This window comes from Panthera uncia, chromosome B1 (assembly GCF_023721935.1).
Source record: "Panthera uncia isolate 11264 chromosome B1, Puncia_PCG_1.0, whole genome shotgun sequence".
NCBI lineage: Eukaryota > Metazoa > Chordata > Mammalia > Carnivora > Felidae > Panthera > Panthera uncia.
The window spans coordinates 159622003-159647123 of NC_064811.1; the positions used below are offsets into that span (position 1 = coordinate 159622003).

A 25121-nucleotide genomic window follows, 5' to 3' on the forward strand; every position below is an offset into this window, starting at 1 on the left:
ACTCTAATAACAGTGTTACTAGTCAAAGGACATTTCATGATGACAAAAGGGCCAATTCCATAAATATTTTTAGAAATTCTTAAATTTGTAAGCATCTAATAATATACCTTTAAACATATAAAGCAAAGAAGTAGAATTAAAAGGACACATAGACAAATCCATATTTTTAGTCAGAAGTTTTTTAAGTACCTCTATTTCTCATGGATATAAAAACAGACAAAAAATCAGTAACACAGAAGATTAAAAAATTTGATTAAAAAACAAGATTAATAAACTTGACCTAATTGATATACAGAACCACTTACTCAATTACTGGAAAAGACACATTCTTTTCAAGGGAACATGGAGTTTTATCAAAATTGAACATTTGCCTGGGGCACAGAGCAAGTCTATCCAAATTTCAGGAGACTGAAATCATTTGGAGTATGTCCTCTGACCCCAGTGAAATCCAGTACAAATTAATCCTCCAAAATATAAATAGAAAAATTCCCCACATGTTAGATTTTAAGCAAAGCACTTATATATAACCATAAGTAAAAGAAGAAATCACAGTAAAAGTCAGACAATAAGTTGAAATACATAATAATTAAAATACATATAAAACCTCTAGGATACAAAAAAAAATAACTTGTGGAATATAGCTATAACAGTTTATTGAGGAATATTGAGAACCTTAAATGCATATTTTAGGAGAAAAGGAAATACTTGAAAATGGATGATCTACACTTTCCTATGAAGAATCTGATGGAGGACAATGAAAATTAAATACATAGGGACTAGAAAGAAAAACACTTTTTTTTAATGGCAGAAAAGAGCTGTACTCAGAAAAAAAGTCAACAAATCCCAACATTCATCCCTCAAAAAGATTCAAAGATGGATAAACTTTTAACAAAACTATAAAAAAATTTAAAAGAGAAGAGACAAATAAACAATATTAGGAATGAAAAATATCCCACAGACATTAAAAATAAAATCAGGAGATACCATGAACAACTTTATACCAATACATTTAAAAATGTAGATAATATGGGCAAAGCAATTGAAAAATAACTTATTAAAACTGATACAAGAAGAAATAGAAAATATGAACAGGGCTTCATTGAAGAAATTAAATTTTCAATAAAAACATTCCCACAGTATAATCTCCAGGTCCAGATGGCTTCCCTAATGAATTCTTCCTAATATTTAAGTAAGAAGTGACAACAGTTCACTACAAACTCATTCAGAGATTAGCAACAGAGGGCAGACCTCTCACCTTGTTTAGTGAGGTCAGCATCAACTTGATACCAAACCTGACAAGGGGATTGATTACAAAAGACTCATGGAACAATCTGTCTTGTAAACACACATGTGCGCGCACACACACACATGCACACACGCAATATCCAAATTAGGTAAAAGGGCAGATGAAACAGTCACATAGGACAGGGCTTTTGCAATTATTCCCCTCATGTTTCCCTCATTGCACTCTTTAGAAGAACAACCTTGTACTTCTGAGGTAGAGACAAATGTCTTTTTTACTGGAAAGAAATCATGGTAGGAGATATACACTTCTGAAGTCACATTTATTTATTAAAGCCACTGGGAAAGGAATGCTCTCTTTTTCAAAGTTCATCCTGGTACTCTCTATTGGCAGTCCTCACTGTGGTAGTTCAGTGAGCCTGAGTCAGACACTACTAGGTTCAGCCCTGGTTCTGTCATTTGTTGGCAAGGTGATGCTTTGGTCCCTCTGAGTCTTAACTTTCTTGTGTAAAATAATGGGTTAATGACATTTATCTGAAGGTAGTTAAGGGGATTAAATGAGATGATGGGTGTGGAAATGCCTAGCACACTTTCTGGCACATGAAGTTGTATAGGTACACATGAAGTTGTATAGAGATTTTCCTGGAGCTGGAGATACTATTTGCATTATTTATTTACCTAATTTGTGCCACTTAAAGTCACTATTGTCTACCATTTTCTTTTTATTTGTTAAGAGCAATAAATGCATGCCTCTAAAAGATGATCATTTATTGTTGCAGCTGCTTGTAATGTGTCTTTGTGTCCATCAGATGTCATGTTGGTAAGACTGCATTCAGTGCCTGTCACAAAATACTAGTTAGAGACACACTGAGTAAACTGTTAGGGGAAGGGGGGGAGGTGTCCAGTAATCAATACAAGTGTCCTAGGTACTCCATCACGAATCAGAGACAGTCTTTTTGAAGAATTACCTCAACAAAACCCTCTGGGGTAGATCAGAGTAAAGCAAGTCATGAAAGGGGATTTGACTCAGGAGACAGCGCCAATTGAGGGAATACTGAGAGTCCTAACTCCAGGCTTAAATTTCCTTACCAACACCAGACCCCTGTGACCTACATCTTTATGATACCTTTGCAAACAATAATAATAATAATAATAAAGTCCTTGACTGTAATGCACTTTCCTCATGCCCCTGCCTGGAAAGTTGTCACTCATCTTTTAAAATCACACATCCATTCGATCAAAATGTTTATGAAGCCCTTCATATGTGTCAAGTGCTGTGCTGGGCAGTGAGGTTATTATGATGGTGAGTAAAATCAGACCACAACCTCATTTATGTGCCCAGGCTCTTCGCCAATGTCCCTGTCAAACTTGGCCTGGTTGTTCCCTCTTGGGTACCCAAAGCTCTGGGTGTACACATCCTGGTATTAGAGAATAATCCCTGTGTTCACATGGCTGTTTCCTCTGCCTGGCAGGGAGCTCCACAAGAGGAAGGCCTAATTTGATTCGTCTTTTCTTCCCCGGGGCACACTTTGAAATCTGACACATAGTGGGTGCTCAATAAATGTTTGTTGAATGAATCATTCATTAATCACAAGGCCTTGATATAGTTAAATTTGTTAAACAATTCTACTAATGAATAGGAGTGAAATTAAAACAATTACACTCAGGAAAATTGCATATTTTTGAGATATTCTTTGCTTTTTTCCCCTATTTTATTAGATTTTATTAGCAGTCCTGGCAGCTACTTTAAAAATGCCTACAAAGCTAATGTCACTGTTTTTTAAAAGATGCACAGTATATTTATACTGGGAAATATGTAGGTGAAATTATGCCCAATAGCCTTTTCTGGCTATCTGAAATTTGGGAGAAAAATGAAATGAGCTTCCATTTAATTGGAAAATAGCTATGCATGGGAATAACTTAATATAGCAGGGGATTTGTTGGGTTTCTATACTAATCAACAATATTCATCTAGAAATGTTAAGTGGTAGAAGAAAATCATAGAATTTGACTTCACAACACCGAAGTCTGCCACATCCTCCAAACACAGATAAAATTGTTTATTTAGAAACACTTAGTATATCTCTAAAAGTTTCCTGAAGTTTGTGAAAATATGCTGAGCTGCTCTTAAAAAAAATTAAAGAATGAAAATAAGCAAACAAAAAAGCCTGTCATTACTTGTGCCAAAAAAGAAGAAACCATTCTTTAAGTTGTGCTAGGTAGACCCTGGAGGCTTCAACATAAATATCAAGGGAAATTTGAAGATAAAGAGATCCTGTTTCTATTGACTTATTTTGAAATAAGTAAAATGTTAGCCTTTTTTCACCATGCTATAAATTATACACAAAAGGCCCGAAGAGTGAGAGCATGAAAGTACCTACTTGGTCTGGTGTTTAGATCCTTTCAGATGGGCATGATACTGTTCTATGGAGTTTAGAGAGACACTGCAGATGGTACATCTGTAATTGCGCCTCAGACCTGTGGACAACAGACAGACTTGATTAGCTGTGTCCTTGCCATCAGCTAACTGAATGCATCCCAGAATCTTTAAAAGTTCAGGACAGAGTATTAGAGGCCATCTGGTCTACCACACCAACATTTCAATTCTCCTTCCAGAGCCCAGCCAACACGTCCCTTAGCAGAAGTTAGAAGCAGGCTGCTCTATTTCTGGATAACTAAAAGTATTAGAACATGCTTCCTTGAGATACAAGGTTTCTGGACATATTTTGACACAAAGGATGCATTCTATTTTTTCCTTAAGGCATGGAGACAGGGTAACCTGTTCTCTCTGCAATGAAATTTGAGACTCCAGAGAAAAACTCTGTCTCACTTACTCTTTCAACCCTATTCCAATGGTAGAATCAGAAATTTAGCTTTAGACCTCATTCATTTGAGTTCTTCCAGGGTCATCTTATAAAATGTAAATACCCAAGAGAATGCTGATAATCTAATTCACATAAAAGTTTACATTCCACTCAAGAGTTTAAAAGAAAGTTATTCATTAATTTGCTTATTAGTTTAATTCATTCAATCCATTCATTAATAAAGTATCAACTTTGAACTGGGCTCTAGGGATTCTAAGATGAATAAGATGCTCTTTGCTTTCAAGGATGTTAGCAAAAACTTTGACTTCTTTATAATATTGATTTATCTAGAGTCAAACATGTTAGAAAGTAGCTTTAACCAAAAAACTTTAAACATTTGCCACAGTTCAGAGACCCACATTAAAGATATTCCTTCTGCTATAATGTCCCATCAGAGTAGAGAGAAAAGCAAACTTGAAGGCAGGATCTAAAATTTTGGATTTAAATCCTGGCTCCAATTATTCCTGGTTGTATGATCTAGAGGAAATCACATAATTTCTTCCTGGCCTCAACATGGAGATAAAGCCATTCATATCACAAGGATGTTCTAAGAATTAGGTGAATAAAATATATTAAAATGTTTACCAAGTGACAGTTACTAATTTTCTCCAAAATTCTACGTCTTACTATCAAAAGAGCCAGAATTATAAACAGCTGTAGCAGCTTTTTTTTTTTCTGATGAATGCATACCATTTTCTTTCTAAGAGACAAAATCATTCCCATTTTTCTATAAGGAAAATAATGCACAATGTCAGCAGAATTTTGTAACCTGCAATCTGGTGAGTTTACATGAATTATTTGACTTCTCTGGATTTCTGTTTCCTTAAAGTATTTTGGGAAAGAGTGAGATAAAACATGTATGAAAGAGTGTCTGGTACATAAGAAGTGATCAATATAAATTAACTACTATTATGATTTCAAAGAGATGTTAAAATGGAACACTTTTTTTGCCAATGTCCCAGATGAAGCCCTAAGTTGAAGCCCTACACCCATATTACTAAAGTGAAGTATGAGAACCCCATTTCAAAACATCCAAAGAAAAGAGTCAAGAACCAGTTTCTAATCCCCAGCTGACCACCCACCACCAGTCTAAAAAAGAGGTGGAGAAGAAAGAAAGAGATAGGTGGAGGATTTCCTAAAGGAGACATATTGAACTGTAAGTTTTACTTACCCTCGTCCATGTGAATTGGGGGTGTCCTTCTCTCTCACCTCAAACCTATGGGAAAAGAATTCAATGGAACTAACTCCCTAGAGAACTTTAGAAGTGCCTCCTTGCACTCAAGAAGCCATGTACTAGACTCTATACCACCTGCAAGATCCAAAATGCTAGAGTCTGTGGCTGGTTAGCCAGCCACCTTGATAGCAAAGCAAGAAAGGTGGCAAGATTGGGCATGGCCTGTATTCTCACAGCTTGTCAGAGTAAAAGGTATGTGTCAGTTTCCCACAGACCATGTGTGTACTGGGTATTAGTGGGGCTAGTTTGGTGATGTCTTGGATATTGGAGTTGGGGACAATAAGACCTCATCAGAAAGAGGTTAAGAGTGTTCAGCTGGCTAACCTGGAGCTTAAAGTGTCCCCAGAGGAGATACTTAGCCCATATCGAGTAATGCTGAGTTCCTGAGAAAGCCAAGAAATTGCTCCATGAAATGAAGAGGCTGTTTGCAGCCCCCGCCAGATCTGGCAGGATCTATACCAGCTTTGTATGCATATCTATCAACTCTTATCCCTTTCCCCTTCTTTAATTTTTTTTTAACTTTTATTCAGTTTTTGAAAGACAGGGGAAGACAGAGCATGAACGGGGGAAGGGCAGAGAGGGAGACACCGAATCTGAGGCGGGTTCCAGGCTCTGAGCTGTCAGCTCAGAGCCCAACGCAGGGCTCTAACCCACAAACGGTGAGATCATGACCTGAGCAGAAGCTGGACACTTAATCAACTGAGTCACCCAGGCACCTCAATCCCTTTCCCCTTCTAACCTGACACCCTGCATCCCTCAGCTCTGGAGGAACCTGAGGCAGCCTTCTGAGCTAAAGGGATAAAAGCAAAAGCCCTAGAAGACAAGCAAAGGCCCTGAGCAGAGAAAAAGAAAGGACCCTACTGAACTGTCTTTTTTTCACAGCAAATAGGCAGTCCAAGCAAAATCTGAGCTGAGAGAGGGGGGGAAAAGTAACTTTTAATAAAGTTTGGAGATATTTATTTATTTATTTATTTTAAAGTTTATTTATTCTGAGAGTGAGAGTGAACACGAGTAACAGAGGGGCAGAGAATGAGAGACACAGAGAATCCAAAGCAGGCTCTGCACTATCAGCATGGAGCCCAATCAATGTAGGGCCCAAACTCATGAACCATGAGATCATGACCTGAGCTGAAACCAAGAGCCAGATACTTAACTGACTGAGCCACCCAGGTACCTGAACATTTGGAGATATTTAAAAATTATTTTTCTAGGGGTAGCTGGGTGGCCCAGTTGGTTGAGCATCTGACTTCAGCTCAGGTCATGATCTCATGGTTCACGAGTTCAAGCCCTGCATTGGGATCTGTGCTGACATCTCAGAGCCTGGAGCCTGCTTCAGATTCTGTGTCTCCCTGTCTCTCTGCCCCTGCCACTCACATTCTGTTTCTCTATCACACAAATAAATAAATCAATATTAAAAAAATTTTAATTATTTTTCTATCCTGGATATATCAATTAATGGCATAGAATTTTTATGTATCTAGGAATGAGAGTAAATAACTCTTTCCAGCTTAAAAGTGTGTAAAAAATTCATGAAGCTTACTCTACTTTTTATCCAAGGAGTAGGGAAGCATTAATCCCACAGAGACAGTTTGAAAAGGCAGCAGAGGGCAAGAATAAGGTTGGTCTCTGATAACATCCCTTGAATCCTGCTGACAGAATATTGCAATATCATTAGTAACGTGAAAAACAGCAGAAATTCCTGGAGACTTTCAAATTCTTAGGGTCCCCATGCATGTTTCTGGGAAACCTATCTGTCATGTCATATGATAAGCCAGACTGGCCAACGTAAGGACTAAATTGTTTTTGTTTCAGTTTAATTACATAACTGGACACTGATTTATCTAATTGTGATTCAGGTAAGAGTCAATTCAGTTATGGGAAAAAAAAACAGTATAACCACAGATCTCTAGGATCTTCCTGGGAAGCACTCTAAGGGACTAAAACTCTCCAGGCACAGGCTGACAGTTCAGAGGCAATAGACAACTGCGGACTCTATTACCTCAAGCAATGACTCCCAAACTTCTGAGTCTGTATTCATCCTCCAGCTATTGTGCTCAAAAGCAGATTCCCAGGCACAGATTCCAGAGATTCTGACTCTATAATCTTTGGATTGGGCCTGGGAATCTATAAGAAGTCAGAGCTGTAACCCAACCCCCACCACACACACACACACACACACACACACACACACACACACTTTAAAAAGTACTGGCTCATTATACTCATACTCCCCTTGGTCACTTAAATTTGTTAGAACAATACTGGGTCTTAAAATAATAATAATAATAATAATAATAATAATAATAATAAAGCTTCCATAAAGAAGAGCTGTACTTACATCACCTTTCCATTTCATAGGTGTGCATGACTCAGAAAGATGACCACAGTCCCTCAACCCAGAGACTATAAGTTATGACAACCAGCATGTGAGCTGGTTGAATGCTTACCCAGGGCTGATCCATTCTTTCTTTTATGTATGGAATCAGAATATGAAAACCAGCATCAGGCTCTCCTCTCTCCTGAGTTTTCCACCAATGCTGTCATAATAAATGGTAACTACTATTTACATGGGTCCTCTTCAGACTACAGACTAATCAAAGTTCTCCTCATAACAAATTGAGGTTCAGCTTGGCAACAGGCATAAATATTTATGTTTAAAATGGGCATTTTAAAGATCACCAACAAATCCGAAAAATATTCTGATCTGTGCTTTCCATTACAATTCTCATGCTCTGTCTTCCAACAGAGGCGTGGGCAGGAAATAGCTGGTACTTTATTATGATGTAAAACTACAGGAAGCATAAACTAGACAGGCACTGGGTATAAACAAGAACAAAGGCAGAGAAGGGGCAGAGGAGTCCTCCCCCACACATTACACAGTGTCCTTGGTGGGAACTTAGGGCTTTATTAATGCTCAGTTGAAATCCTAATTAGTTTGGAATTATACAGCTTCTTTTTCCTCAGAAAACTAGAGAATTTTATTAAACAAAAATGTTAACTTTCTTATTCAATTCATTTTCACTACAATACCATATTAAGAGTATCCTGAAACCTTTGCCTACCTGAAAGTTATTTCCATAGGATTGCCAATATGTATTGGAAACTATAGTCACTGCTGCAAGGACCTGACAGTCCAGTTGGAGAGAGAAGATATGTATACAAATAGCAATCGTGCAAGGTAAATCATAAAAAGTACCACAGTCAGGATGAGTGGAATGGATGGGAATAGAGGAGGAGATGGTTTCTAACTCAGAGGGTCTGGAAAAGCTTCTTGAAGATGCATCACTTTTGTATTTATATTCCTAGCACAGTGTGTAAAACAGATGGTCCTGGAGTGTTTAGCAGTTATGGGAATACTCAATGTGTCTTTTCAAGTCTAGCAAAGCCAGACTTTAGATGCCCTGCAACTTCAGTTGTATCCATTTTATATTAGAGAAACATCATTGCACCTTTATTACAATGCCAAGCAATTTTGCTGAATACCAAGATTGTAGGAGAGAATAAAAGAGACAAAATAATTTTTTGATGGAGCTAGTCAGGTTAAAAGACAAGAAACAAGTAAGTGAATAAAACACAATTAAAGATTGTGAAGGTGTCACACAGGATGTAAACAGGATAATGAGAGGGAAACAGGGAAGAAGAGTGATTTTGGACAGAATGGTCAACAGAGTTCTCTGAGAAGTGTGAAATGAAACCAGAGAGATGAGATTTAGGCTGTGATGTGAAAAACTGATTAAATCTTTAATCAAGGAGGAGAATGAATAGCAAGAAGAGAGGACTAGGAATGGAACCATCATGTTGTATTGTGAATTGTGGTGTTTATTCATCTAAATTTATTTGAAGACAGAAAACAATTAAAAAAAAACATAATGTTGTATTGCGAATTGTGGTGTTTATAATGCATATATGTGTATAATATATGAAACCAGTAGCACAAGAATGTATAGGGGCAGAATATTACTGTTAAAAGATATATTTTACACAAAATGGTAAATATTAGTTCTAAATAGACAGTGGTCATTTAAAGATGCATATTATAATCCCCTGGAAACAAATAAAAAGATATAAAGCTAAAGACCCTATAGAAAAAATTAAATAGGAAAATAAAAAAAAATTTGATTAACTCAGAAGGCAGGAAAGGTGTAGGAAAATAGAAAACAGATGGAAAAAAATTGAAAATAGCAAATGGTATAGTGAAATTCAATTATATCAATAATTATATTATATGTAAATGGACCAAACATTTAAAAGGCAGAAATTGTCAGTGTAGATAAAAACCAAGATCTAAATATATACTATCTTCTAGAGGTATACTTCAAATACTTATATGTTGAAAGTAAAGAGATAGAAAAAGACATACCATGCAAGCAATAAGCATAGGAAGTGGAGGTGCACATGTTAATATTAGGCAAAATAGATTTCAAGACAAGAAATATTACTAGATATAAAAAGGATGTTTTATAACGACAAAGGGAGAAATCCAACAATTCTACATGCAGTTGAGATAATGATAAAACTTATGGATACGTGAGACAAGAACTGGTAGAACTACAGGAAGAAATAGACAAGTCTATAATAATAGGAGATTTTAACACTCCTTTCTCAGTAGTTGATAAAGCAATAAAACAAAGAAATCAGTAAAGTTAATTAAAAGATCTAAATAAAACTATCAGTGATTTTGTACTAATTGGTATGTATAGAACACTACACTCAACAATCGCAGAATACACAATTTTTTCAAGTGTATATAGAAAGTAAACTAAGGTAGGGAATATGCTGAGCCTTTAAAAAATTGTACTAAATTTCAAATAATTATATTTTGTAGAGTGTTTTTTTTTATTATAATTGAAACAAATAAATAATAGTAATATTTATAAAAAATAACTAAAATACTTATAAATAACCTGTGACCAAAGAATAAATCCAAATGGAAATTAGGAAATATTTTGAATTGAATGATAACGATAATACTGCATATGAATCAGTCAATCAGTTTTTAGAGGGAGACGTATAGCTTTATATCAGAAAGGAAGAGAGGCCCAAAATCAATGGTCAAAGTTGAAATCCTATGAAACCAGAAAAATACAAGAAAATTAAACCAAAACCAAGTAGAAAAAAAAGAAATAATATAGAGAAGAAATCAAGAAAATAGAAACAAATTATAAAAAAAAAATAAGAAACCCCAAATCTGCTTTTTAGAAAGGATTAATGCACAAATTAGCTTGTAACAAATCTGATGGAGGTCATTAAAACAAGAAACTTAAATTATAAAAATAAAATAATTGTTATTAATACAGATCCTATAGGCATTTTATAAGGATAATAAAAGAATATCATGAACAATTTTATGCCAAAAAATCTGACAAAGCATATGAAATAGACAAATGTCTTTAAAAATTCAACTTACCAAAACTAACACACGGTGAAATAGAATATCAAGATAGCCATTTATCTATTAATGAGATTGAATTTCTTGTCCAAAATTTTCCTACAAAGAAAGCTTTAGACCCAGAAAGTTCCTTGGATAATTCTATCAAACATTAAATGATTGCATAACATCAACTTACACAAACTATTTTAGTTAACAGGGAGGAGGAAATACTTCCATACTTGGTTTGAACCAACATAACACTAATAAAAAAGTTTGCATACTCTAAAAGACAATAAAATGGCAAACCAATATTTGTCATGAATATGACCCAAAAATCTGTTAAAAATTAGCAAATCAGAAACACATTACAGATATAGAAGTGTGTGTATATATGTGTGCATATATTCATATATCAGTTCCATCATAACCAAGTTTGTTTATTCCAGAAATAAGAGTAGTTTAACATTTAAAAATCAAACGATATAATTCAGTATATTCACAAATAAAATGAGAAAATAATATAGTCTTAATAGATACAGAAATAAGCACTTAACAATTTTAATATCCATCAGTGATCAAAATTCTTGGCACAGTAGAAAATAACTTTCTTAATTTAATAAAGAGCATCTATCAAAAACTTATAGCTAATTATATTAAATGGTGAACTATTGAACAGTTTCCTAAAATCAGAAAAAAAAAAACAAGAATGTTGCTCTTGTCATTGTATATAACCTTGCACCAGAGAGATTCTAGGCAGTGTGGTAAAAAAAAAAAAAAAAAAAAAAGGAAAATGAAAGGCTTACAGATTGGAAATGAAGTAGAATTGTCCTTATTCATAGAAGATATGATTGTTTATATAGAAGATCTTAAGGAACTGACAAAATAACTCTAGAATAAGTGACTTTAGAAAGGTCACAATACACAAAGCCAGTTGAAAATAAAAATTAAAAGTACCATTATAATAGTATCAAAAATATTTTTAAAAAATTGTTTTAAAGTTTGTTTTTGAGAGGGAGACAGAGACAGAGTGTAAGCGGGGGAGGGGCAGAGAGAGAGGGAGACAAAGAATCTGAGGCAGGCTCCAGGCTCTGAACTGTCAGCACAGAGCCTGACGTAGGGCTCAAACTCACAACCTGTGAGATCATGACCTGAGTCAAAGTCAGACGCTTAACCAACTGAGCCACCCAAGCGTTCCAGTATCAAACATATTTTAAAACACTTAGGAAGATATTTAACAAAGGCTGTACAAGACTGAGAACTACAAAACATTATTGAGAGAAATTAAGAACTACCTAAATAGGGACAGAATACACCATATTCATGAACTAAAAGAATCATTACTGTTAAGATATCAGTTCTCCCATAGATTCAATGCAAACTTGATCAGAATTTCAACAGGCTCTTTACAGAAATAGACAAGTGGTTTCTAAAATCTGTGTGGATATATAGCACAATCCCTATCATAATACCACCAGCATTTTTCACAGTTAGAACAAACAATCCTAAAATTTGTATGGAACCACAAAAGACTCCAAATAGCCAAAGCAATCTTGAAAAAGAAAAGCAAAATTGGAGGCATCAAGATTCCAGATTTCAAGCTATATTATCCAATGGAAAAAGACAGTCTTCTTCAATAGATGTTGTTGAGAAAACTGGACAGCAACATGCAGAATGAAACCGGACCACTGTCTTACACCATACACAAAAGTAAATTCAAAATGGACAAAAGACCTAAGTGTGAGAAGGAAACCATCAAAATCCTAGAGGAGAATGCAGGCAGCAACCCCTTTGACTTCAGCCATAGCCACTTCTTACTAGACAGTCTCTGGAGGCAAGGGAAACAAAAGCAAAAATGAACTAGTGGGATTTCATCAAGATAAAAAGCTTCTGCACAGGGAAGAAAACAACAAACAAAACAACAAACAAAAAAATTTTAGTATCCAAAATCTATAAATAACTTATCAAACTCAACACCCAAAAAAGAACACAAATAATCCAGTAAAGAAATGGGCAAAAGACATGAACAGACACTTTTCCAAAGAAGACATCCAGATGGCTAAAAGACATGAAAAGATGCTCAACATCACTCATCATCAGGGAAATACAAATCAAAACCATGATGAGATACCACCTCACATCTGTCAGAGTGGCTAAAATGAACAACACAAGAAACAACAGGTGTTGGCAAGGATGCAGAGAAAAGGGAACCCTCTTGCACTACTGGTAGGAATGCAAACTGGTGCAGTCATTCTGGAGAAAACCATGGAGGTTCTTTAAAAAGTTAAAAATAGTACTACCCTATGACCCAGCAATTGTACTACCAGGTATTTACACAAAGGATACAAAAATATAGATTCGAAGGGGTACATGCTCCCTGATGATTATAGCAGCATTATCAACAATAGCCAAACTATAGAAAGAGCCCAAGTGTCCATCAACTAATTAATGGATAAAGAAGATGCAGTATTTACATATACAATGGGATATTACTCAGCCATCAAAAAGAATGAAATCTTCCCATTTGCAATGATATGAATGGAGCTAGAGTGAATTATGCTATGCAAAATAAGTCAATCAGAAAAAGACAAATATATGATTTCACTCATATGTGTAATTTAACAAGTAAAACAGATGAACACATGGGAAGGGATAGGGGAAGAGAAGAGAGGGAAACAAACCATAAGAGACTCTTAGTGATAAAGAACAAACTGAGGGTTGATGGAGTGAGGTGTGGGGGATGGGTTTAGATGGGTGATGGGTATTAAGGAGGGCACTTGTGATAGGCACTGGGTATCATATATAAGTGATGAAGCACTGAATCCTACTCCTGACACAAACATTGCACTATATGTATGTTAACTAGAATTTAAGTAAAAAAAAAATCCATGTAAAAAAATAAAATTTGGTGGAAATTTAAGTAACTAAATGGCCAAAATAACTTGAAAAAAGAAAGTTTTCAGGACTCTCACTTATGGATTTTAAGATTTACTACAAAAGTTGATGTAATCATAACAGTGTTCCATTAGCATATGCATGGAAAAAGTGTATGAGTGGAACACAATAGAGACTCCAGAACTGGATATACACACATAGGGTCAATTGATTTTTTCCAGTTTTATTGAAATAAAATTGACATACAGCACTACATAAGTTTAAGACATACCCCATTATGAACTGACATACATATATTGTGAAATGATTACCACAGTAAGTTTAGTTAACATCCTTCATCTCATATAGATTAAAAAAAAATTTAAGAAAATAATATTTTCCTTATTGTGAGAATTTTTAGGATCTACCCATTTAGCCACTTTCAAATATACCATATGGCAGTGTTAACTACAGTCATCATGTTGTACATTACATCCCCAGTACTTATTTATTTTATAACTGGAAGTTTGTACCTTTTGACCACTTTCATTGATTTTCAATAAAGGTGTCAAGGCAATTCAAAGGGGGAAAGAAAGCTTTTTCAACAAATGGTGCTAGAACAACTGGATAAATGTCTGAAACAAAAAATGAATATCAACCTATGCCTCAGAGCACACATTAAAATTAAGATTAATTATAAATTTAAATGTAAAAGCTAAAACTATAAAGTTTCTAGGAAACTATAGGAGAATATCTTCATGAACTTGGCATAAGTACAGATTTCTTAGGGAACACAACACATTCAACATAAAAAAAATGATAAATTGGATTTTATAAAAAATAAAACCTCTGTCTATAAAAAGACACTATTAAGAAAATAAAAGGTAAGCCACATCCTAAGAAAAAAATATTTGTAATATTTATATCTGATACAACAGTTTTGTCCAGAAGATGTAATTAATTCCTACGTACATGTCAATAATAAAAAGATAACCCAATTTTTCAAAGGAAAAATACTTGATCAGATTAGTCATAAAAAATGATATAAAAATGATCAATAAGCCCATGAAAAGGTGCTCAACATCATTTGTCACCAGGGAAATAAAAATCCAAAGAAAAACTAAAAATTATTTCATGCCCACTACAAATGCTAACATGAAAAAAACAACAATACCAAATGTAAATGACCATGTAGAATAACTGGAATTCTCATACATTCTGGAGGAGATTGCAAAAATGATAAAACCACTTGGGAAAACTGTGAGTTTCTTCCAAGTTAATCAGGTATTTACCCTAAGTCTCAGACATTCTACTCCTACACACTTATCTCAGAGACACAAAAACTTAGTATAAAAAAAGAAAAAAAAACTTACAAGAATGCTTATAGCAGCTTTATCCCTAATAGCCAAAACCTCAAAACAATCTAAATGTTCATTAACACAAGAATTGATAAGCAAATCATGATATATTTACACAATGAAACAATACCTAGAAACCAAAAAAACAAAATAAAAAGAAAACCTGATTTATGCAACATTAATGAATCTGAAAACGATAACATTTTGGTAAAGAAGTCAGACACGAAGGAGTATATACTGCATGATTTCACTCATATAAAGTTCAACAAGAGCAAAGCTACTATTCTCTAATAACAGAATTCAGAAAGGTGTTGTCTTTGGGGAGTGGTGGTTGACTGGAAAGGGATACAAGAAAATTTTCCAGAGCAAAGTACTTGTTCTATATCCTGATTGGGATGGTAGGTAAGGGTATATTCATTTACCAAAATTCATCAGATTGTATACCTAAGATATGTATATTTCACTCTGTTAAGAAAAGTTAATGGATGTGATTCTACATGAAAACTTCAGCAAGACTTGAGTTTTGCCAGTTTCTGTTCCTCCTCATTTATACCCTCCACATTCCACTGTTTTACATTACTAGAAAGTAAACTTCATTTTCATATTTATGCTTTGATAACCTTGCAACAGGCAAAGAAATATTTCCATATGTTCTATACTAAAGCTAGGGCCATTCTGAAAGATTATTAATAATATAAAAGTAAAAACAATAAGACACTTGGTTTTGAATTATTTCTTTCTCCTCCACTTCTTACACATGCATTAATCAAACAGTCCTCTAAATGGATTTGTCATTTTCCAGTATAAAAAATAGTAGCTAATACTTACATTACATATGCTATACATAAGCACTGTGTGTGCTCACTTTACCCATTTACTCATTAACTCTTTGCAACACCCTATGCGCAGACACTATTGTTATCCTGATTTAACAGATGAGGAAATTGAGGTACAGAGACTTACTTACACAAAATAAGAGCTGGCTGCAGACACAGCTGGATTTAGAACCCATGCATTCTGTTCAAGATTCACACGTAACCACTATGCATACTGCCTCCCATGACAGGTGACTAGGAATGGAATCACAGAAATACAAAAGGCTCTTAAGGGCTCATCTAGTCCAGTGGTCCTCACATTGGCCACTGGAGAATCAACTGAAATTTGTTAACAAAAATCCCAGGTTACTGAATCCCAGATTCAGTAAATCTAGAGTGCAACCTAGAAATCTACATTTTTTAAAGCTCCCCACGGTGAAAGTTTTGGAGAAACCACTGGTATGGTCCAAAACCTCATGGAGGACACATGAAGTTTTTACAAGTAGAATTGTTTTTAAAGGCTTGCACTTTTCTAAATATGGCTGAATTCCACCACTGGCCTCAGTTCTGCTTTGTGCACAAGTTTATTAGCATCTCTCCAAATACATCACATTCTTGAGGAAAGTTATCACGTCCCCTAAGGTTCTATTTACCAGGCTGAAAGTCATTGGCACTTTGACAATGTTCTTCATTATAACATAGGTTCAAGTCTCCTGTATCAGCTCTATCATTACCTTCTGAGTGGCATTTCCTGTTTGTTGATAACATTCTTAAGATATGACCCTGAAACTGAAGGCCAATTCTGTAGTGTGGTTTCATGAGTAAACAAGGCATAGCAGGGGGCGCCTGGGTGGCTCAGTCAGTTAAGCATCTGACTTCGGCTCAGGTCATGATCTCATGGTCTGTGAGTTCGAGCCCCACGTCAGGCTCTGTGCTGACAGCTCGGAGCCTGGAGCCTGCTTTGGACTCTGTGTCTCCCTCTCTCTGACCCTCCCCCATTCATGCTCTGTCTTTCTCTGTCTCAAAATTAAATAAAAATTAAAAAAAAAAATTTACAAGGCATAGCAGGACTGTCACAGCCCTTGTGCACCATTAATTCTAACAATACATTTAAAGCTTTGAGAAAGAGAGAAAGAGAGAAAGAGATAGAGTGTATCTAGAAACGCTGACCCCCTGAAATCTGCACTTACATTGAACCCACTATCAATCAATTTTAAGTCTTTTCCACACAGGTTTCTGCTAAGCCACATCTTCATTTCCTCTAATTTTATATTTGATAACTCAGATATTACTGTTTATCTCCATTAAGCTCCATCTCAATGAATTCTACCTACTCTTCTAGGGATAGCAAATATAATGCAGTTCATCTATCAATTCCGATTGGTTGGTAGAGTGCTATGGCTGCCAGAGTGCCAGATGATGAGCTCTCCATCCAGGTGATAGAGAAAGACTGCCATCATCTGTTAGTCATGTCTATCGTTGGTTAGGGGTAGAGTGCCAGTGGCATGCTTTCTATGTCTGTGTCATTCCAGCTCCAGCACACTAACATAAATCACAGAAAAGTCAGGGCAAGGAATATTCTGGTAATTCAGAAAGTCATTGAATGTAAGTGGTAGTTAAAGCTGTAGAAATGGTTAGATCATCTATGGAGATGGTGTAGGTAAAGGGAAGAGAGAAGAGAAGTTAGTACTTCCTGATGTCAGAGCATTGATGATCTGTTCTCTCACCCTGATGCACTGGGTAGAAGCCAGGTCCATGACATATCCTGTTCTCACTGGATCTCCACCTTTGGTACTGCTGAATCCTGGGCCAGTTGTGAGTGTGGGAAGCTGGTTCAAGTTCACCCATATCCCTGAAGCTGGGGCACCAACACTTAGACACAGTCTTCAGTTCCAATTTTGCCTCCCAAGTAGTTTGTCTTCACTCTTCCTTGCCTCACAACCATTTTTCCTTCCTGACCATCGGCCCTGATAACTTCAGGCCCAACACTAGGTACAGAAGAAATGGCAATACCTAGACTGCCTTACTAGTTCCCATAATTGCCTAAGGTCGGATCCTTATAATAAGTTCCTTATTCTATATTAGTCATGGTGGTTGTATTCCTCTGATCAGACCCTAACTGGTAGAGCTGGTATTGAGGAAGCAGAGAGAACAAAGCTGTTTTAGAAGAATGAAGGAATCACTACTATCATATTTAATCCTTATGGACATTATTAACCCATTTACACGTGATAAAACCATGGTTTAAAGACATCGAAACCACAGTAGTAGCAAGGCACCTGGGTAGCTCAGTCAGTTGAGTGTCCAACTCTTGATTTCGGCTCAGGTCATTATCCCAGGGTTGTGGGATGGAGCCCCATGTCAGGCTCTGCACTGAGTGTGGAGCTTGCTTCAGATTCTCTTTTTCTCTCTCTCTCCCTCTGGCTCTCTCCCCCACCTGCTCGCTCGCTCTCTCTCTCTCTCTCTCTCTCAAAAACAAAACAAAACAAAACAAAACCCTACAGAATTAGCAAGTGGAAAAGCTAGATCTGAATCTATTTCTGATTTCAAAGCTAATGATCTTAATAACTACATTAGGGCTTTTAATAGAAAAATGGGAGTGAGGGAAGGAAAGTAGAAGAAATCTGTTTCCAAAAAAAACTTAATTTGAGACTAATATGTGAAATAGACAAGGCATAACTGCTCTCATTGAAATGGGGGTTAGAGGATTCAAACATCACTCAGTTTCCCATCACACTTTAAGCATAGCACTCAGGCTACCCCCAGTAAGGGATTGTGGGCTCTGCAGAGCAGAGTTTCAAAACCACTGAATTTTGTCATGCTACCCCTCCCAAAGATAACATGAGGAATGCTTATATGTCTAGTATTAGACTTACACTATGGAATATCTCTTCCCTGTGAGTTTAAGTCAAGGTGACCCCACTAAGATCAGGGTTTGTTGTAGTCCCAGTTAAAGAAGAGCCTGTATTCCTCAATCCTAGAGTCCTGACAATGTACAGGATGCTTAAATGCTTAGCCTTCTGAATTCATCCCACTGCCTATGGGCATAGACTGCGGGGTACCAAACAGTCAATTAACAAAGAACACACATTATCTAAAACAATTCTTTCTCTACTTAAATAGTATATATGCGCAGCCTTGAAAATGGAATCATGAGGCAAACAGCTTTGCGTCTTCAAAAGCTATTTCCAAACAAACAAAACCTAAAGCTATGGAATAAATTTATTCTCAGTAATTAAAAGACCATTTCAGCCATGTTGGATGCCTGACCCAAGAAAGGACTGGAAAATTGTCACCCTACTGAGAAGACTCAGAAGGGACAGAGTAATTTATTCTTAATATTTAAAAAGCTGCTTCACTGGAAGAAGGTTTAGACATATTCTACATGGCGGAGAATAGATGACACATTTTCATGCTTTGAGCAAATCAGCCCCATACAACCTTGATTTTAGCCTTAGAGGTTATCAGTACTATTATGGTAATATCCAAAGGATTGAACTTATTTTTCTTTTATTTTTATGAGTTGAATTAAATGTTAAGAAAACAGAAATGAAATTACCCTGAAACAATCCATTATTTGAATTATACACAAGTGATTTTTAAAAATATAGTAAATAACCACTTACAACCAAAATGCCTTCATCCTGGTCTGGATATTGATGTGGTACAAATGGAAATTCACAGAACATGAAACGTGCTCTTTCCTTTGAGTCCCACAGCAGTGCCATCGATCTCTATGGATATAAACAACTAATAACATAGCAGGGGATTTCTTTTATGTAAAGTGTTTTAAAAAAAAATATTTTTTTCTACAACACAATTGCTGATTACAGATTCCATTATGCCTAAACTAGACTACACTCCTAACATGAAGTTGTGGGCTGTGGCATCAAGTTAAACAATGGGTTAAATTAAGGCTCAGATAGTTGTTTGTTACCCAATAGGTGTGTAGGAAAGCATAGATGCATTTCTCTGTCTTGCGGTGGTACCTCTTCAGACCATCTCTCGTGTCTTCCCAAGGGCTAGGGATCACAAGCTGCTGTGATTTCCTTCAAGAACTGTCAGTAGTGCTTTTAGGGCCACAGCTGTCAAAGAATTGTGGCATTGACCTTTAAGTTGCATCAGCTGAGGACACAGTAATTGTCACCTCTTTTAGACATCTGCTGAAAGTCCAAATGCATCTTTAGCAACCTTTGCTATGGAGCTGTACCAGCTACCTGGTCAATCAAAAAGTCCCAGGAAGCAGGAGAAGCATTAGTGGTAATTTTTAAGTCTAGCCCAAGAAAGATTCAAAAGTGAAATACAAACAGCAAAAATATCCTAATTGTCACTATCTCCTTGTAATCACTTTATAAATGAGACTGTGCTCTTTCCCTCTCTCTATCATTCACACACAAACCAACTGTTAGGTACATGAATATAACCTTGGGTGTCCTTCTGGTTCTTTTGTTAGTCCTTCTGGACTGCCTAGTAGTAGACATCTATCTACTATGGCCAGGTCCTTACCTTACTTTGAGCAGACAACCTGGCAAACTCTGTGTTAAATCGTGGCTATAGACTGCTTTCCTCCAGGACTGGCCTTTTAATATGGATGTTTGAAATTAAAAAGTCTTCAACACTCAAAGAAACGAACTTTAAAGGTGGAGTTTCAGGGGCACCTGGGTGGCTCAGTCAGTTGAGCGTCTGACTTCTGCTCAGGTCATGATCTCACGGTTTGTGAGTTCAAGCCCTGTGTCGGGCCCTGCGCTGACAGCTCAGAGCCTGCTTCGGATTCTGTGTTTCCCTCTTTCTCTGCCCCTCCCCCACACACTCTGTCTCTCTCTGAAAAATAAATAATAAACATTAAAAAATATATAAAATAAAAGTGGAGTTTCAGGTTTGGCCAGATGGGTGGGAGAGAGCTTTATGAAGTCAGTAGTGTTCAAATCACTGCAGTCACATAGCGGCCTGTTCTGCCTTCCCCTGGCAGACACCCTGACCCACATGGCCCCCCTGCAATTTGAAGAAGTGACTTTTCTTTAGGACACGTGGCAGGAGATTTCCCTATTTAATACCTATCCCAGCAACCATACCTATTTATAGAAACATGCCTGATCTTGTTTGATTTACAAGGTAACAGAATAGCAAAATGTACAATTTACAGATAGAGAAGAAATGTGATTCTAGGAAAAGAAAACATTATAAAAAATCTAGAAAAGATGGACTCAATAATTCTCAAATATATTGGAGACTGAGAATATGGGAAACAACTGATATGGAAGAATCAAGTACCCCTTGATCATATTCAGGGGGAGGAACCTGTATTTTTCCCTCTTTCAATCTATACTTGTTTTTTTTTTTTTATTTTTTTTTTTTTTAATTTATTTTTGGGACAGAGAGAGACAGAGCATGAACGGGGGAGGGGCAGAGAGAGAGGGAGACACAGAATCGGAAACAGGCTCCAGGCTCCGAGCCATCAGCCCAGAGCCTGACGCCGGGCTCGAACTCACGGACCGCGAGATCGTGACCTGGCTGAAGTCGGACGCTTAACCGACTGCGCCACCCAGGCGCCCCTATACTTGTTTTTTAAACCTCCACTCCCTAATCCGTAGATTGAAAATAATAATTTTACCTATTTTTGAGTTATTAGGAAAAATCAAAGAGTTAATATAGTTGAATAACAACCAAACAGCTCAATAAAGGTAAACTACAATTGTTATTTTTAATAATGATGATCCTTTGCTTTGGACAAAAATGCAGACTGAACTTATGAATAGGAGAGTCAAAATAATTTAATATTCCAGAATAAATTCTCTTTTTTAGCATTCTGAGGCATATTCAAATTATTCTGGCAAGCTGCCTTCTCTACAGATGCTATTTACACACATCTTTTTTTGACAGGTCAAATGCTTCCTTATATACTAATCATCCTATATATTTGCTTGGCATAAAGTTGAATTGAAAATTATCTCTATTCTTCATTAAATTTTTTTTTTAAAACATGGAAGATATGACATTACATGAACTGCTTCTAAGAAAGCTGTTGACACAGTGGATCTCAATATATTTCGTCTGCTTTGTTCTTAAATTGAGTGATTGAGGCTATTGAATAGGTAATTAGCTAAGTTCATAAATTAGATAAAAAGGAAAATGCAGAAGGGTATATTGGAAGTCATCTAATTGCATCTTCTTTATTCTTAAGGAGCACACTCAAGGATCCATCTGAAGACTTGGTTTTTTTCTTCCATTAGCAGTCTCTGTTAACAATGCCATTTATTCTCTCGAGTCCTTATAAACACTGAGCAGGCAGCGGCTCTGGTGAGAGTGGCAATTCCTATCCAATTGCTCAAACTGACTTCCCAGTAGACTTTGATGTATCTAAATATCTATCTATCTATCTATCTATCTATCTATCTCTCCATCCATCCATCTACCCTCTATTATCCATATATCCTTATATGATATATAATACAATATGACATGATATATGATATTGTTCATGGATTCATATTTACAGAATTATCTACTTGCTAAAACGTATTTGTAATTCCTGAATCAAAACTCATGATGTTTTGTGATCATTCCCAGATATGTACAGAGCAGCCCACATGCATGTTTCTGCCTTCTTGTTTCAGCTTTCAAACAGAGATGACCAGAGGATGGAGATGGGAGGGACTAGCCAGTGTAGTCCAACAAATTCCAGCATTGGGGCCAGTTGATGATATTTGAATCCCAACTCTGGCACCTATTAGTGGGGTGGCCTCAGGAAAGTCACTTAATGCTTCTGAACCTCATTCTCTTTTCCGTAATATAAAGAAAACAGACTCTATATGTATAAGTGGTTTGTTGAGAAGATTATAATCTTTTTTTTTTTTTTTGAGGGAATGGGGGGCGGTGCAGAGAGAAAGGGAGAGAAAGAATCTTAAGCAGGCTGTATGCCTAGTGTGGAGTCTGACAACAGGCTCAATCTCATGACCATGAGATCATGGCCTGAGCTGAAATTAAGAGACACATGCCCAACTAAGACACCCAGGCACCCCAAGAAGATTATAATCTACATGAGATGTGTATACAGACAACTGTACATATTTCCTCTAAGAACAGTGGTTCAGTAGCAGCTCAGTCATAAAGAGGGATTTATAGAATAACTAGCGTAAATAGAGAATCCACTGCATATATTTGCAGTGGGAGGTTGAGGCAGTGTGAGGATCTGAGGGCCATAAGTCATAAAATGCCAAAAATAAAGTTAGGATATTACCTTCTCTCCCTAAAAGAAGAAAGGCAAGAGAGATTTAACTGAAATGTCTGCATTCATAAAACCAAGCTTTTTGCTTTCCATTTGGAATCATTCCTCCACAGTGCTCTGCTCTCCAGGCTACCCAGACTCCAATGTTAGAGCCAACCTCCAATCCTCTTTCCACCCTATCCAGCTCAGTTGGCTCCATTTTCAAAATACATCCAGAATCTATTCTTACATTTAAAAATGAAAATTGTTTTGATCATGGTGAATACAAGTAACATAAATTTGCCAACTTGACCATTTTGAGGTGTACAGTTCAGTGGCATGAAGCACATCCACACTGCTTCACTGCCCTTGACGCCCTCCACCCATGGGACCCTTCTCACATCACAGAACTAAACTCTGCACCCATTGAATGGTAATGTCCCCTTCCCTTCTACCCCCAGCCCTTGGCAACTGCCATTTTACTTTCTGTCTCTGTGAATGACTGTTCATATGACTGGATTCACACAGTATTTGTCCTCTTGTGGCTGGTTTATTTCCTCTATAGTCATGTCCTCAGGTTCATCTATGTCAGAGCATGTGTCAGAATCTCCTTCTCTTTTTATGGCTGAATACTATCCCATTTGTGCATATTGCCACATTTTGTTTTCCCATTCACCCATTGACAGAAACAAGTTGCTTCCCCCTTCTGCCCATTGTGGATAATGCTGCCATGACCATGGGTGTGCACTTCTTTGCTTGAGTACTTGCTTTCAGTTCTTTTGGGTATATACACAGAAGTGGGATATTTGGATAAAATCAATCCAAAATCCATTCTTGACACCTCTACTGCTACCACCCTAGCCTAAGCCCTGCTTGTTTCCCATGTGAATGATCTCAGTTGGAGTCTACATCCATCTCCCTGCTGCTGTTCTTTCCCTCCCGACTTAGTTCTCAACACAGCAGTCAGAATGACCCAGTGAACAGGTCAGTCCAATGGCTTCCCATCACACTCTGATTACAAGTCAGAGTCATCACAATGGCCTCACACCATCATACTGGTCTGACATCCCCCCTTGTCTCTCAGCCTCCCCATCCTCCACCCTCACCCCATGCTTACCCCTCTGTCTGTTCATTGCCAGATCTGTGCATAGCTTGTCCTCAGCAACTTCAGATTGTCATTCAAAAGTCACTTTCTCTGGGAGGTCTTCGTTAACTGTTCTGGTGACACTGCAAACCCCCTCACCTCACTCCCCTCTTTTTTCCCTTCATCTTTCTTCTAGCACTTAGCAGAATCTAACATATTATATATTTTACTTTTTAAAACAACTTTCTGGGGCACCTGGTTGGCTCAGTTGGGTAGGCGTCTGACTTGATTTCAGCTCAGGTCATGATCTCACAGTTTGTGAGATCAAACCGCATGTCGGGCTCTATGCTGACAGCTTGGAGCCTGCTTGGGATTCTCTCTCTCTCTCTCTCTCTCTCTCTCTCTCTCTCTCTGCCCCTCCCCCACTCATACCCTCTCTCTCAAAAGAAAGAAATAAATAAGCTTAATTTTTTTTTTTTCTAGAATGCTGCATTACAATCTGTGTACCAAGCTCTGGGGAGCATCTGATACAAAGAGGCACTCAATAAATATTTGAATGGATAGATGTATGGATGAACAAATGAAATGAATAACCATTTAAAGGTAATATTGATAAAAGATAAATTGAACACTGAAGAAATAATTAATCTTTAGAGAAATATCCGAATGGTCCTTTCCTTTTTGGTTACTTGGATGGGAATATTCATTTAACTATTATTTGAATTTCATGGCTATTTAAAAGCAATGTTTGTGAATGGGGGAGGGGGTGTCAAAAATGACTACAGTGTGGGGCACCTGGGTGGCTCAGTCGGTTAAGACTCTTGATTTCTGCTCAGGTCATGATCTCATAGTTCATGGATTCAAGCCCCACGTCAGGCTCTGCTCTGAGAGTGTGGAACCTGCTTGGGATTCTCTCTATCCCTCTCTCTCTCTGCCCCTTCCCCACTTGCTCTCCCTTTATCTCTCAAAATAAATAAAAACTTAAAAAGATAAGTTTTCCTCCCACCAAGATTCCAATGTGCCTTTCCAAAAGGAAGTGTTTGAAGAGACAAAGAGATGTGTATTTTTAAAAACTCCC

The 25121-nt window shown here is 36.9% G+C and overlaps 1 protein-coding gene across 1 annotated transcript in view; it reads right to left on the reverse strand.

Annotated features, from left to right (window-relative positions):
• The window catches only part of ZMAT4 (zinc finger matrin-type 4), a 248482-nt gene that overhangs the window by 13475 nt on the left and 209886 nt on the right, over positions 1-25121 (reverse strand). The window contains exon 5 of the mRNA XM_049630076.1: positions 3624-3720. Within this exon, the coding sequence (XP_049486033.1) occupies positions 3624-3720 (97 nt within the window). The remainder of the gene's footprint in view (positions 1-3623; positions 3721-25121) is intronic.